At 37.9% G+C, this 16,823-nt stretch overlaps 1 protein-coding gene across 2 annotated transcripts in view; it reads right to left on the bottom strand.

The window, feature by feature from the left end:
* Positions 1 to 1,935: 1,935 nt before the first annotated feature.
* Positions 1,936 to 16,823, bottom strand: part of Rap1a (RAP1A, member of RAS oncogene family) — a 65,952-nt gene continuing 51,064 nt past the window's right edge. For both annotated transcript variants that reach the window (XM_085677865.2, XM_048442315.3), the window contains exons 4-8: positions 16,004 to 16,060; positions 12,727 to 12,867; positions 11,186 to 11,329; positions 5,659 to 5,774; positions 1,936 to 2,617 (exon numbers count right to left, since the gene is read on the bottom strand). In XM_085677865.2, coding sequence (XP_085533991.1) covers positions 5,688 to 5,774; positions 11,186 to 11,329; positions 12,727 to 12,867; positions 16,004 to 16,060 — 429 coding nt within the window. In that variant the 3' untranslated portion in view covers positions 1,936 to 2,617; positions 5,659 to 5,687. The remainder of the gene's footprint in view (positions 2,618 to 5,658; positions 5,775 to 11,185; positions 11,330 to 12,726; positions 12,868 to 16,003; positions 16,061 to 16,823) is intronic.

Below are 16,823 nucleotides of genomic sequence, written 5' to 3'. Positions count from 1 at the left end.
AGTCATTAAAGTTGCTTGTGGTCTAGTTGGGGAAAAATAAAAACAACCAATTATAGCATCAAGCTTCCTTTAAATGAATGAATGTTTTCCACACACCTAAAGCTATTATATCTGAAATAGCCACAAACACTACTATGGAGTTCATTCATGGATATGTGTCATGATATTCAAATTAATACCTAGAGACTCTCGTTTTCATGGCTACAAAAATATATCTTGTCATTGGGGCACCCCTTCCAAGGTCAAGGAGTTCCACAAAAACACACTATAAAAAGGCAACTCTTTCTCTTAACACGACACCTTTTTGACTTGCTCAGCAAGCACAGACTTCCCTTAGATAACACTGCATTCCTGACTCCGTTGGTGCGGCCTTGAATACCCGATTGCCGAAAAAGGGCATTTTTCTTGAATTTACCTTTAACCCAAGTGGCAATCGTCAGAGGTGACAAAGGAAGCTGATAAAAAAAAAATCAGTTCATGCTACTGGTAAGACTTCAATTTAATGTAACAAATACCTACAGAATCCATTTGACATAGGACTGAGACATTTTGCTGGTTTGTGAGGTCTATCTGTCCATGATTTTAAGTCCAAAGAAATGTGTGACAAGTATTTCAAAGCATAATTACTTCAAAGGTCCTTAAAATATGGTATGCCTCTCTAACTGGGCACACAGTGACATGTTTCTGTAGTCCTAGTTACTTGATATGCTGAGGCAGGAGGATCACCTGAACTTGGAAGCCAGCACAGGTAGCACAGTAAGACCCCATTTAAAAAACAAACACAAAGAGACAATCAAGCAAAGAGTCCAGTTTTTCTCACTGGGACAAACTGCCCTATCCTTCCACTTGCATGTTAGTTTAGTTTAAGGTTTTACCCCTCAGTCACAGACGTGCATAACTGCATCAGAGAAGGGAAGTGTTAAGTAGCTAAGTTTATTAGAATATCAAAAGAATACAATTTCCAATTGTTCAAACAGTATTTTTTGACATTTCTTCAGGTTGGTCAGAGCTTACATTTGAAAGCTGACTTAGTTTACTGAAGGGCTGGACACATACCTGGCAATCTCAGCAAGGCATGAACACCTCTTCACAACTAGCTGCAATGAGACCGTATCTAGATCCCTGAGCAAAGATTGACTTTCTAGGACTGGTCTCGTTGATTTTCGGGGACAAGGCACAGGGTTTCCTAAGCTTGCAATCTGCTTTCTTCTCCAGTACGCACCTGGCCAACAAGCCATTTGGTTTCCCTTTCTCCATGGAGAACACACAACAGTTATCACCCTGGGTCCACGTCCTACAAAAGCCCCATCTTTATAAAATGAAAGTGAGAATGAAAAGAAAAGCACCTAAATACAGCTGGCTAAAACTGTGATGTAGCTCTCTTCATATCACTCCTGCTAACTGATCATATAGTCAAGTCACACATCCCTTTTTGTGTTCTGAGTTGCAACCATTTCCTTCATGTTCTTTGATCTATCAGAAAGCAAGTTGGAAAATTTTCACATAACACTTCATTGGTGAACTCACTCACACCAACAAATTAACAATGGCAAGGGTTCCCTGGATGAAATTACAAGCTGTGCAGGATTTGCAATAGTCAAAGTCAAACCCTGATACAGTATTAAACTTATCTTTTTACATATAAAAATAATACAGAGTGGGATATTTTATTCAATAAGATACAATCTTTAAAGTCGAGAGAATTTACAAAACTATTCTATGTCACCTGGTGTATTTTACTGTATAGTAGGAATAAATATATCTAGATCAGGAAGTGCGAGGTCTGTTCCTAGAGAAATCACCGATTAGTGTAGTTTAAAGCCAAGGGTTCTGCTGAATCCAGGCAGAAAGGAGCTACTGTTGCATTTTAAACAATGTGGTCATTATAAAATAAAGGACAAATCTATAAACAATAACAAAAAGACACAAACCAAATGAAAATGTACTAAAATTTAATCATCCATAAAAGCTGTAATTTAATCTGACAGTAAAACACAAGAAGCAATATTAGAGTTGGTTTAGTATATTATATATTTTAGCTTTGAAAGCCATAGAAATCAGTTATCCCAGTTTTTTTCCTATAAAAGACCCATTTTTCCAAAGCATTATGCACAAACAATTTTAATTAGAATATGACAGATGATATTTCATAATTTTTAAATATAAAATGAAGTCAATGACTCAAAAAAGTTATCTGCTGCAATGAGTTTGAGGGGGTATTTCATAATCTATATCATTACAGATATAAAGTATGATGGTTCAACTTTTTAGTGCTTGATAGGGAGGAGTCATGATAAAAAGGTCAATATGAAATCATTTGATTATAGTAGTAACATCTAACATTTGAAATGCATCCATGCTCTTCTGTATAACTGCATTAGAGTCAAGTATCTTATTTCACATCTGTTATAACTGCTATTGCAAAGGAGAAATACTATGTCTTATTTCCAGGAGATATACACAGAGCAACTTTTTCTCCAGGGAACTTGTGCAAACCAATATAAGATCTAAATTCTTCACATAATATATAAAACAGGAGAAGCCTCTTCAGATTTAGTTTTTGAAGTCTGGAATGCTGGCACTTTCCAATTAGGCAACAGTTCTTCATTTCTGTAATCTGGAACATTGAACAGATACACACACATAGAGTTCTCTCACCGTCAGAAGGTGGCAGTCAATAAACATATCTAATAACACACAAAGGATGACAGCTACTGATCATTACTAAGGAACTAAATTATACCAAAATTCAGTAGAAGAGCTATTTTACCTTCCCATTAAACATGTTCAAAAATAAGCCAAGTGTGGCAGCATGAGGATCAGGAGTCCCAAGTACGACCTGATTACAGTTTGGAGTACTTGAGACTATCTCAAAAGTTCAAAATCAAATATAGAAGACAGAGTTCACAAACAGCTATTAGTAATCAATTTTTGTTTGTCCCTGGTTTTACTACACTTGGTATTTCACATCTTATCAAATACCCTGCCTATAAAAAGGCAGACAGCAATATTTCATTTGTATCCCATTATCTTTCTTTTAAGTTCGATATTTGTCTAAACTCTGTGGGAAATTTTATATTCAGCCATTTTCTGGTTCTCTATTAGGTATTATCATTTCTAACACAGCTGACAAGAGACAAGGCAGAAAGAACCCAGACTCAAAGGCAGAAGAATTAGCAGGTCCTACTACTCAATAGAAGCTAATTAGTTTAGAAGGTGAACTCCGGATGATTTCTCTAAGATCTTTAAAATTGGAATACTTAAGAGATTTACATGTTTTAATACAATTCTTAAAGGCTATAGACATATAAGCTGCCCCCAAGGTTCAGCTACTCTTACTAAAACACTGTAATTGTTATTTAAATCTACCCTGTTATCTTAGAACTTAACAGCTCTAGTCTTTATTACGTTGGCCAGGAAGGCCTCAAACTCCTGGGCTCAAGCAATCCTTCTGCCTTAGTCTGAATAGCTGGGACTACAGGCATGTGCTACCACACTAAGCTTTAGCACTTCAGAAAATACAGGTGTAATATGGCATTGCAAATCACAATAAACACACTGTAAGGCATTCTGATCAAGGCCTCTATCATTGTACACCTACAAGATCTCAGGAGACTACATTTTAAATTGAATTATGTACAAGTCTAAGGATAAAAAAAAAGCAATATGAATGGCTTATTGCCAGACGTAGGCAAGCTTTCTCTTGTAAACTGTATGAATACATTTTAAAATCATAATAGGTCAAGTGGTACCTTTTTCTTTAAGCTAAAGGAACATTTTCTGAGAATGCAAAGTTAAAACTCAGATTTGCCAAGGCAATGGTGTCAATAAGTCATTCATCTATAAAAGAGTTAACAACACATGACCAACTTGGGTCCTCATGTTTCTGTCTTTGTATCTTTTCTTAAACACAAACAAATACCAACAATAATAACTGTCAGGAAACTGATGATTTAAAGTGTTTTAATCAATCAGTATCAGGAAAAGTTACTTAGCTCTTCAGAAAAAGAAACCATTTGGCTGACCTTCCAAGTTTGACCACCTAAGACAATCTATGCTTTCCCTCCTTTCTATTTGTTCACTATAAAGGGTTGAAGTTACTCAATTCTTTTCTCTAAGAGAGATACTCATCCCTATCTCTAAGGAGCACAGATTAACTCATCAGGAGCTCAGAAAGCAGTAATCTACTAAACGGGCTCCAGAGATTGACAGTAGTTAGTGTCGTCAACTCTCAAGTGAGCAGAGTTTATGTTCCTCCTCTAACTCCATCAGTTTATTCATATTCACATAATTAGCCTCAGACTACACCATACATCTGCTTCAGGAAAGCATTCTGTTCGGCTTAATAGCTGACAAAGAAGAAACACCAGGGGATTTTAAATGTAATTAAAGGAAAACAACTAACTGCTTCACAGGGCCTGGCTTCTTACCTGACTGGCAGTGCAAATGCCGCTATGTATTTCTTTCCAGTGGGTCCACTGAATGAAAGCAGAATGTTACCTGAAGTCAACTACCACCTGATGCAGACTGGTGTGACATTTGTTAGAGCACCCTCTCTTGAGAAGAGCTGACAAGCAGAACTACATATGTATGCTACCATACATCACACAGAATGGCTCAGGTTTAAGAAGTCTGAAAATACCAATACTGGGGAGGATATGGAACTCATGAATTGCTGGTGCATGTACCCTGGTACAATCACTGTAAAAATCCACATATATAGCATATGAGCTAGCCAGTATATTTCTAGACATGTGTATGTGCATAAGTCATGAACAGAATTGCAAACTATCCATATATTTTGTTTGTTTTAAGCCAGGGTCTCAAGCAGCTCTAGCTGTTCTGACTTTGCTATGTAAGGGAAGCTGGCTTTGAACTTCTAATCTTCCTGCCCCGTTCTTTTTCTGGGATAATAGGTGTGGGCTGCCAGGCTGGGATCAGTATTATCCATCTTAATTTCCCAAAAGTTCCCCAATAGCAGAATACCCATTAGTCAAATAATAAATTAAGTATTGTCATATAATAAAAATTAACTACTGACACATGTAATATGGATACTTCTAAAAACACAACTCTAGCCTGGTGGTGGTGGCACATGCCTTTAATCCCAGCACTAGGAAGACAGAGACAGGAAGATCTCTGAGAGTTCAATGCCAACTTGGTCTACAAAGTGAGTTCCAGGACAGTCTCCAAAACTTCAGAGAAACCCTGTCTCAAAAAAACAAAAAACCAAAACCAAACCAACCAAACAAACAAACAAACAAAAACAACAACAAAAAAAAACCCCAAAACCAACCAAACAAAAAAACCCCCATAGTTCTGGGTGACAGATGGCAGATACAACACACCATATATTTTTGCTAATGCTAAGCTCAAAGAGGAGCAAACAGAAATGCTAACACTGGGTAAGTGCTCTACCCAGCCTCTAGCACTATTTCTCAAATACCCACTTGTTAGCAGGTGTTGACAACATGGTGGTGAGCAAATCACACATGTTCCTCTTAGAGTTTAGACATTCCTGGGGAGGAGGCAAATTATCCAACAGATACAGGTGTCTGTCACATGTATAAGCAATAGAAGTTCAGAAACACCGAGAGTCAGTAAAATGGTTGGAGTTGGGAGAAATGAGGAAGGGTTTACTCTGCTTAAGCAACTTACCTGGCTCAGAGCTGCTGCTGACTTCAAGTCTAGAGCAGCAGACATGATTTCTTTTTAGGCTTCTTCTTTTCCACTGGTGTTTTTCTATTTATCTGTCTGACCAGGTCATAAAATATCTAGGTAAAAACAACAATAAAACGTACTGATTGCTTGCTTCACAAAAGCATTTTCAAAGTACTAAGTATTAATTACTTTTCCATTGAATCTGAACCTTACTGCTTTCTTTTGAAGTTTCTTAGCTCCCCAAGCTAACCTCAGAGTAAAGCAGGCCCTACCTATCCATAATGGGTATATAGTTGCTTAGACAGCCAGTAGTCAAACAAACAAACAAACAAAACCAAAAAATTAGAAGAGAAAGGTAGCAAACACTTAAAAGCTATAATTATAACAACAGCACCAGAGAGCTTCTGTACATTCTTCCTATATCCGAGTAGTAATTATGAGCCATATGATAGTGGCATATATCCTTAAAGGGCTAAGCATGTATCTCCCAGAACAATATACTCTTTTGTTTTGTTTTTCAAGACAGGGTTTTTGTGTGTAGCCCTGGCTGTCTTGGAATTCACGCTGTAGACTAGACTGGCTTCAAACTCTCAGAGATTCACCTGCCTCTGCCTCCTAAGTGCTGGAATCAAAGGTGTGAGCCACCTCACCCAGCAAGAGTACACTCTTATATAAACTTAGCATAATGTTACTCCTAACAAGATATTTAAACATCAATACCTTTTTTGGTAGTATCTTCAGTGTAAATTCCAATTTTGTCAATTATCTCAATGAGGCCTTAAAAAGTTACTTTCCTCTTGGGCAGAAATCTACCATGAGCCACACTGTATTTTGTTTCTTGATAATGTAGCACTTGTCTGTCTGCCTGTTATTATTTCCTTACTGTTTGAGATGAGGTTCATTTCAAGCCCATGTTGGCTTCAAACTCACTGATTAGTCGAGGATGGCTTTAAAATCCTGATCCTTCTGCCTCCATCTCCCAAGTGCTGGGGTTATAGACAATACTACCTCAAGAACTGCTTTCAGTCTTTTAAAATTGGGAACAGTTTTCCAGGGTTTTGTTATTTCTGAAAAAGTTTAATAAATGTATAGAATTTCCCTTAATTTGCATTTGATGACGACAATGTACATTTTAGGCTGGGACAGGAAAAAGCATGTCTCTCTTCAGAAAACACAAGATCAGATACATGATATGTCCACCCCTTATGGATTTGTATTTTAAAGTAGTGCCTCACTATTCAGCCCTGGATAGCCTGAAACTCACTTTGTAGACCAGGCTGGCCCTGAACTCAAGAGGTTCATTTACCTCTACCTCCTGAGTGCTGGGATTAAAAGTGTGCACCTCCACAGTCAAAGCAAACAAGACAACAACGTAACAGACAGGAAAAGTCCACTAATCCTTGATTTGAAGGCACAAAGAGTATAGTAATAATCTTGGAGATTCATCTTTGGAAGAGTAAAAATTCATCAAGGACAAAAACACAATACTTCTTATTTCATAAAAGTGGGTTATTAACTCTGGCATGCATTGAGATGTTACCAATCCATCCCTATTGTGTTCCTTAAAGGCAACTCTGCAAGAGTTATTCAGATGATGGTGGTGAGGGCCTTCATTTTCATCTCAGGCCATTAGTGAGTGCTGTGGGACAATCGTCGTTTATCCTGTCACTTGTATTATTTTTTAATAAAATGCTGATTGGCCAGTAGCCAGGCAGGAAGTATAGGTGGGATGACCAGACAGGAAGTAGAGGCGAGGCAATGAGAATGCTAGGAAGAGGAAAGCGCAGCCCACAGTCTGACCCAGCTGCAGAGGAAGCAAGATGTGACTGCTTTGTCAAAAAAGGTACTAAGCCACATGGCTAACATATACAAGAATTATGGGCTAATATAACTTATAAGAATTAGTTAAGAAGAAGAGCCTGAGATACTGGGTCAATCAGTTTATAATTAATGTTGACCTCTGTGTGATTTCTTTGGGACTTAACGATTGTAGGAACTGGGCAGGACAGAAACCTCAGTCAACAAGTGAGTGTCTGCATTATTATAGCAAAAACCAGACTCAGCTGACACATCTTTAACACATTGGCATAATTAACATAATGAAACTACAAATAAACAAAACAGTGTGGAAGGCAAGTTTCCTGACTTTACTTTTATTTTGCAGTGTTGGGAACTGAACTCAGGCCTTGCTCATGCAGGCAAATGCTCTATAGCTGAGTTTTGCTTTAGCTGCATGATTTTAATAGTATGGTTTTGTTCAAGAATGTCCTTAAAATTTTTTTAGAGATTTTTTTATTTCATATTTATGTATCTGTGTGGATATCTGAGGGGTCCAGAAGTGTTAAATCAACTGCAGCTGGACTTAAAGGAGGTTGTGAGCCATGGGTGCTGAACCTGAACTCATGGTCTTTCATAGAGTCCTATGAGCTCTTAACCACAAAGCAACCTCTACAGCCTGAGAATGCCTTTGATCCAAGGAAACACACACTAAAATACATTAGAGTACAGCAAAGTGATTTCTATAAATATATGGCAAAATGTTAATAACTAGTGAATTTAAATGAAGAATAAACAGACTATTTTTTTGTTCTTAGATTAAGTAAAGTTCAAAAGCAAGAGATTTTAACATCAGTGACTTATATTTATTTCCTTTGCTGTAGTGGGAAATTAAACCCAGGGCCTCTGTATGTTAGGCAAGTCCTCCACCACTGAGCAATAGTCTAGCCTGTGTATTTTTTAAAAAAGATGACATGCTACATTTCTTTAAGATGATAATCACGTTACTTTTTCAAATGACTCAGAGATTACAAGACTAAGCTGTTGAAAAGAAAAAAAAAGATTCATTACAAAGCTATAAATAAATATATTATTTTCTGTTTGTCCTAGCCATCTAAATCCCATTTCCTAAAAATACTCTACTCTCTATAATCTTATTTCTAAGAGAAGGTTAAAACTACAGCATTTATAAGCAAAATGGTAGCTATTCCACAACTCTGAAGCCTTTAAGAACTTAATGTATATGAGTCAGGAAAAAGTTCTCATTAGTACACAAGGCTTAACATGCAAGCTATGATACAAAATAACAAAAAGATAAACTCAAACAGAAAATTAATGAAACACATACGCAGTTCCTATTTCAGTCTCTTCATACCAGTCAGTGTCCAGTTTCTGGCACACAGTATAGAGACAGGTAACTGACTGACTGTAGTATTATTCTAAATTATTTCTTTGGAAAATATTGCCTACCTCACAGCAGCAGAAGGTTCAATGATGAGGGCAAGTTCGAACTATAATATTTGGTTAGAAATGCTGAAAGTCCCCAGCCTAGGTTCTTCCTCATCTCTCTGAACTATAGAAAAATCTAGAGGGAACACAGAATAGAGTTTCTCAACCCCTCTCCCATTCCTAATTGGGATGTTTTTATTCCAATCATTACTCCAGCCTCAGCATCAAAAAAAAAAAAAAAAAAAAAGGTTAAGAAAGAAAAAAGAAATTTGGAGCTAAGATTGAGTTAATCCCAGTGCATCATTTGCTACTTGCAGAATATAGAGAATTAGAGGGTTCTGGCGAAGCACAGTATTCTTGTCTGTTTGCAAATTTAAAGTCAAGAGCTGAATCTTGTGCAATTATTATTCCTCTATTTTCATGCATTCAGAAACTACACAAGCATTTACAAAGCAGCATAAACTGTCTGAACAACTGTGAACTATCCAAGGAATTCTGCAGCTGAATTTTTAGGCTATGAAGAGTAAAATCTTTAAAAAAAATGAAACACTTCAAATTATATGCTCTTGCCTAGCATGCAGCCTGTGTGGTCTTACTATAAAATGACTATGACATTTTACATTGTTTTCTAAACCCCTATGTGAACTTTAGCAAGACTGCTGTGAAAAAGTCAACTCTGCTGCATTAGAAACTGCAATCAAGGGAGTTCTAATAGCCTGTGTAGGAGTCCATAATCATGTAATGATTAAAGAGGAAGACTACCTACTTCCTCCCTACTAAACTCTGGTTCCTACAGGAAGAGGTCTTGTGGGGTGGACTCTGGTCCAATTCAGCCGCAGCACACTTGATGAACTTCATAGATGGGACAGCAGTGAGGGTGACGGAGACAGCAAGGAACGAGATTCAAAAGACCAGCCACATTACAGAAGGTGACATTGTACCACAATTCTACTATTCAAGGGCACTCACCAACTGTAATGTATTCTTCATTAAAATATTATTTGTTCATTTTAGTTAGGGTCTTGTAATAGATAGTCCAGGCTGTTCTAGAACTCATTCTCCTGCCTTGGCCTCTAGTGCGCTGGGATCACAAGTGTATGCCACCATACGTGGGCTCCCTTTCTTGCTCCCTTATTCTTTCAAATAATACTATACTAAACAATAAATTTTTATTAGAGCTACATTTTAAAAAACAACCTCTAGGAAATTCTAATTCCACAACAAAGGAAGATGAACGGATGGCTGCTGGCTATCACTTTCTTCTCATTCGCCTAGCAGTGAATGACAAACAACTGTCACGGAAGTGCACAGCAGGACTCGTTCCCCAGCTAGGACATAAACTTCCTAAGGGTAGAAAGAGTTCTGCCTGGATTACTGCCACCTGGGTACAGAATAAAGTACCAGGCATACAACAGGTACTCAATATGTTTGCCAGAGAAATGGAATTAACAGATTTTATTCGCTAAAAGTGGTTTCACCTAAAAAAAAAAAAAAGCTTTAGCATTCTCTATTATTTGTAAGAAACAGAATCTGTAGGAAGTTAGTTTTCTCCTTGCCAGATGTTTAAAATAATTTAGTCATCTTAAAAGTCCAATAATAGTCTACATAGTCATGAAAAATGACTTACAGATTAGAGGCCAGAGAGGAACAGTGAGAGAAATCCCAGTCATGATGACCTAACCCACTCATTCTCACCTTTGTCTAGTTACCTAAGATGCTTCCCTGGGCCAGAGAAGGGCAAGAGCCTTACTCTGCCTCTCTGCTCTCATTTCTTTCCTTTTTCAAAGACTTTTGGCAAAATTCCAAAAGCAAAAGGAATGTCATGGGTTTACCTGATTGGTGGTAGCAATTTGGGAACTGCACTAAAATTTTAGGGGCCCAGTCAACTATGGCTCTTTAAAATGAGGCACATATAGCCTATCTGAAAAGCCTTCTGTCCAACAGTTAATATCTTAAGATAGTGGGTGGAGTGCTTAAATCAGCTGTGTGCATCTGGACTATCAGCCTAAAAGGACTGATTGGTTTGAATTACATGTCTATTTATACACAGACCCCACGATTTTAGGCATGCATCAAAAGTGAAACAATAATAAAATAGAATTCTATGATAGTATTATATATAACAAAAGACCATAGTAGCAACCTTAATTTTTTTGTCCTTTCCTATTGGACTCTACCACCTATGTGTTATATTTAACTGGATAACTAATTATTAGAGAGATAATTACGTTTTCTTAAAAATTCTGGCTGTGGAAAATAAAAAGGGACTTGTTTGGATTGTCCAGTAGTTGTAGGTTACCTCATTAACGTTGATCTTTGACTTTGCAGAAGATTCTAAAAAGGCACAGTTACACCACTGTCTTGCTAAATTCTGGCCTTGTTCTTTGCCAACTACCCGCTCATCTTCAAGGTCACACTTATTGCCAACCAAAATCATTGGAACCTGCAGGAAGGAAAAAGCAAATGAATCACATACTCGTTACTTATCCTCTTCTGACAAATAAACAATTACCGGCTAACAATGGAAACATACCAGTCTACAGCTGTATGCTCTACCAAGTGCTTTAAAAAGGGTGCTGTGTGTTGTGGTTGTTTGGAAGAAGAAATGGAGGTGGGCGAGGGAAGGAGGGAGGAAGGTCAAAATAGGAAGAACTCCTACTAGATTCATATACCAAATTATTTTAAAGCTAAAAGTTCAGAGAACAAAGTCAGGAGGTTGTAAGACAACAGCACTACACAAAAGAAAGAATGTAAGAGACAAGGTGAACCTTCTACCCAAAACAGATTAAATAGACTAGGCATCTTCAACTCAAACTTTTGTCCTTTACTGATGGAATAAAGGGGATTAACATTACCGGAACTCACTAACTCACTAACTATTCATTAAGGACAGTCATGTGGTCATATGGCACAAGTTTCGCCTATCTACAACGTTATCAAGGTTAAGGTCCTGAGCAGATGAATACAGAACACACAAAACCAGAAAGGTGTAACTGAAAATTTCTATCCTATTTTATATAATTGAAAAGGAACTTTTCTATAACCTCAAATTGATGGAAACGTGTAAAATATATTTTATATTTTACAAAAGATAAGAAAAGGGTATACGCTACCAACAAATGTGGTGCATGTCTATAAACCCAGTACTGAGAAGGAGTGGGCCAGGCTGTCACGGGGCATGCCCTTAATCCCAGCACTCAGGAGGCAGAGGCAGACAGACCCCTGTGGGTTTGAAACTAGCCTGGTCTACAGAGTGAGTTCGAGGACAGCCAGGGCTATACAGAGACACCTTGTCTCAACCCCCCCCCCCCCCCCCGCACACACACAAGAAGATCTCCATCTTAGAAAGGTTAAGTGCCCAAAGCTAGCCTGGGCATGCGTGTGCACGCACACACGCGCACGCACACACACACACACACACACACACACACACACACACACACACACAGAGCAAGATAATGTGTTAAAACACCAAAGCAACCCAAAGAACACGCATGATAGACTATTAGAAAAAGGAACATTAATTATGGTTCTATGAACACTACTTCTCACATTTAAAGCTCAACTTAAGTCCCACTTCTTCCTTCTTCTGTGAAATTTTCTGACTCATCTTTCCTGTACTTTTTATCCACATGGCAATGCTCACTTTGCCATACATACCTCATATTCTATACATCTCAGCACATAATTTGTAGGTTAATTTTGAAAGTCAAAATTTAATTCAGAGCCTGTTTTTGGCATGTTAGACACCTTCCAAACATTATACTGATGGAAAAGCAGATACTTTTTCTTTGACTATGGAGAGATGGCAATATGTTTTAAAGAGAGAAAAATACTTACATCTTCTGTGTCTTTAACCCGTAAAATTTGTTCTCTCAAGTCCTGTAAGTCATTAAACGTAGACTGAGCTGTAATAGAATAAACTAGTGCAAACCCTTGGCCGTTCTTCATATACAAATCCCTCATTGCTGTGAATTGTTCCTGTAGTATAAAAAAGATCCAGTTATAAATATACATGCAGTTTTTTAATGGATGCTGGAATGATTTTAAACAGAATAAATCTCAAATAAGGACATACTTATTTTAAATTATTTATTGTCATAAGATTTCATACTAGTTTCTAGAAACTGAGATGAATGTTTGTGTTTGTTGACACAATTCCTTTAATATACAAACCTTAATTGATTTTGTTTGGAAGATTTATAATATGATCACCACTCAAGTAGAAACAATCCAAAATGCAGATCTGGTACTGAATTATAAACATCCAACTATCTTTCTATTGATGTTTTATCATCTTGACAATCATTACCAACCCTAGGTTAGACTCTTTTTTTTTTTGATTTTTCGAGACAGGGTTTCTCTGTAGTTTTTGGTGCCTGTCCTGGAACTAGCTCTTGTAGACCAGGCTGGCCTCGAACTCACAGGGATTCACCTGCCTCTGCCTCCCGAGTGCTGGGATTAAAGGCGTGCGCCACCACCGCCCGGCTCCTAGGTTAGACTCTTGAAAAGAACTTTTTCATATATATTTTTTTATTTCCCTGCTTGCTGCATTTCAAATTCTTAGAAGAGATCTGAGGATAGTACAGTGACTATTTTCTTCAGACTCACTAGCCATTAACACTGGTCACACAGCTACAGTCTCACTAAATTAAAATGACTTCTGCTTGCTTAAAACCCACTTTCTTGTCTTTGGAGAATCATTATTATATTTTATAATTACAGATAATAATACAGAACAGAATCTTATCTTAAAAGTCCTTGGATTTTATATGCAGTGTTAAAGAAGTCACAAAAAGCAGAATATTAAAAACAAATTTTTTAACCGCTTTATCATTAAACATACAAATCCACAAAGCTTCTTGAACTTTTTGCTTCTTTGGCTTGCTGATTCCCATTGTCAAACTTCAATGTTTGTCTATTTTATCAAAGTGTTTCTAGATGCTCTAGCATGTCCACTGCACTCGATTTGTACTCCAAGATGTCAGCTGTGCTAACCCTCACCCACATCCTTAACTTCAAGTTTAGTCTTTTGCGTATTTTTCTGGAATTTTCATTTACAAACTTAATTAGAAATTCGAACTCTAGCATTCCTTTCATGTTCTCTTGAGATTATTGCATATGCCACTTATTAATCAAGAGTAAATACTGTACTGCTGCAGTTACTGAGGATCCCAACCTTCCTCCTAAGGACAGTCTACAAGATTCATCTACTCAACAACTGTTTCTGCAGGAGATATGTTGGTCAATACAAGAGGCAAAATCTCTCAAGGAATATACAGGGAAATAAACAAAAATAAAGTATGAAGTAATGTTACAGAAAAAAACAAAGCTGAGCTGGGTGGTGGTGGCACACAGCTTTAATCCCAACACTCAGGAGGCAGAGGCAGGCGGACCTCTGCAAGTTCAAGGTCAGCCTGGTCTACAAGAGCTAGTTCCAGGACAGGCTCCAAAGCTACAGAGAAACCCTGTCTTGAAAAACCAAACCAAACCAAACCAAACCAAAAAAACCCAAAAAAAGCTGAAAAAGAGGTTTCTCTTTTTGGGGGGAGGAAGTGGAGTAGAAGTTTACATTTTAGAGGGGAAGGTACTTAAAGGTAACAAGAGGGCAAGAAGGAAGAAGAGGTTAATGTATGCTCTTATAAGGAGTCTCAGGGAGAGATCAACAAATACACATGGCTCAGGGAGAAACATACAATGTTTGAGAAGCTGCAGAAACCAGTTAACTAGATTGCTAAGGAAGGTGAGACTACGAAGGGGAATACCTATTTTTTTTTATTTTTTTATTTCTTTGTTTTTTGAGACAAGTTTCTCTAGTCCTAGTTGTGCTGGAACTAGCTCTTGTAGACCAGGCTGGCCTTAAACTCAGAGATTCGCCTGTCTCTGCCTCCCCAGTACTGGGATTAAAGGCCATCACGACAGCTCAGGAATACCAATTTTTTTTAAAAAATATTTATTTATTTATTACATATACAATATTCTGTCTGTGTGTATGCCTGCAGGCCAGAAGAGGGCACCAGACCCCATTACAGATGGTTGTGAGCCACCATGTGGTTGCTGGGAATTGAACTCAGGACCTTTGGAAGAGCAGGCAATGCTCTTAACCTCTGAGCCATCTCTCCAGCCCCAGGAATACCTATCTTAACTAAAATTCTGAACTTAAATATCCTTCCTCTCAAGCAAATCAACCAGTCTGTCTGTCTGCCTGCCTACCTACCTACCTATTGTACATTGGCATTTTGCCTGCATTTATGCCAGTGTGAAGGTGTTGGATCTTCTGGAACTGGAGTTACAGAGACAGTTGTGAGTTGCCATATGAGTGCTGGTCATTGAACCTGGGTCCTCTGTAAGAGCAGTTAGTGCTGTTAACCACTGAGCCATCTCTCCAGCCCTTAAATACCATATATGTATATGTATATGTATGCATACACACACACACACACATATATTACAACATACCTTACTTCAATATAAAAAGACTGCTCCCTCCCCTCAAAAACTTCATTCTGCAGGTGAACTTCTGGTGTGGGAGAATTGTCTATATTCTGTCAATCATATTTTAATAAAACGCTGATTGGCCAGCCAGGCAGTATAGGCGGGAAAGCCAGACAGGAAGTAGGGGTGGAGCAAAGAGAACAGGAGTATTCTGGGAAGAAGGAAGCTCCCTCCGCAGTTCTGCCCAGACCACAGGAGAGGAAAGATGTAAGCTGCCCAGCTGAAAAAGGTACTGAGCCGTGTGGCTAACATAGATAAGGATAATGGGGTAACATAAGTTATAAGAGCTAATAAGTAGCCTGACCTAATGGGTCAATCAGTTTATAATCTTATGGAGTCCTGTGTGTGATTTTCCTTGGGAGTTGCTGGCTGTGGGGTACTGGGCGGGACAGATACCCCAACAAGCTGGCCCTCATGCTACAAACTTCAAACACAATTTAATTATAATATGTGAGCATCAATCACATCACAAAACAATCTTATATATCCAAGAAAATTTATGAAACCTTACATTTAGAGAATTAAAAAAAATCAGAATAATCACTTTACACAGAGAATTATTTAGACAGCAAAACCTGCTCACACACTAAAACTAGTTACATGAAAAGGAAAGAATCCTTACTGTTCCTGCAGTATCCAGGATTTCCAGCATACATTGTTGGCAATCTACTTCAACTTGCTGTGGGGGAGCAAAGGAGAAAAAAAAAACAAAAACAAAGAAGTAACATCAACATGTTTTCTCTTTTACCTCTTCAAAATGCTTATTAACAACTACCAAGTGTTCTACTTAGTACCACAATAAAGAACAGGGAGGGTCTCCGAGCACACCAGCAACACTCCAAAGGCAGGGTGGTTAAAGTTGAGCGTGGGTATTTTCTGACTGCTATAATGATGCTCATTTGTTCTTATTGGAAGGTAAAAAAAAAAAAAAGGCCAGGTTTTGTAGTTCAAGAAAAATGGTACGTACAGTTCTAACAGAAAAAAATTCTAACCAACAAATGAAAATGATGGCATATATATGATACATGGTTGTGACAGATTTATATATGAGATCTATATATGACTGTCACGGAAAGCTAAGAATTAAAATATAAATATACTAATTCCATTTCTCCAATCTTCTAAAAGAAGACTGGCCTAAAGAGTATCAATTAGCAACTCTGTGAAAAATTATTATAGAAGGGACTAAGAAAATAAGTTCTTCAGCATGCTGGGGACAGATCTTGCTTAAAGACTTAACTAGCAATTTATTTGGGAGAAACTTGAGAAGAGCAGCAACACTGTCTCCTACAAATAAAAACATCACCCTACAAGCTCTTCTGAGCCTTGCCACCCTGCCGGAGTGATGAGGAGGAATGCCTCTGGTGGGGCCACAAATTCATGACCCCACTCCAGGTGGGGCAAACAGGTAAGAGGAAAATCTGTACCAGAGCCTTCAGAAG

The sequence above is a fragment of the Myodes glareolus genome, chromosome 17, assembly GCF_982192425.1.
Source record: "Myodes glareolus chromosome 17, mMyoGla1.1, whole genome shotgun sequence".
Lineage (NCBI taxonomy): Eukaryota > Metazoa > Chordata > Mammalia > Rodentia > Cricetidae > Myodes > Myodes glareolus.
Note: the sequence above shows the minus strand (reverse complement) of the source record. Positions and strands in the feature narration are given on the sequence as shown.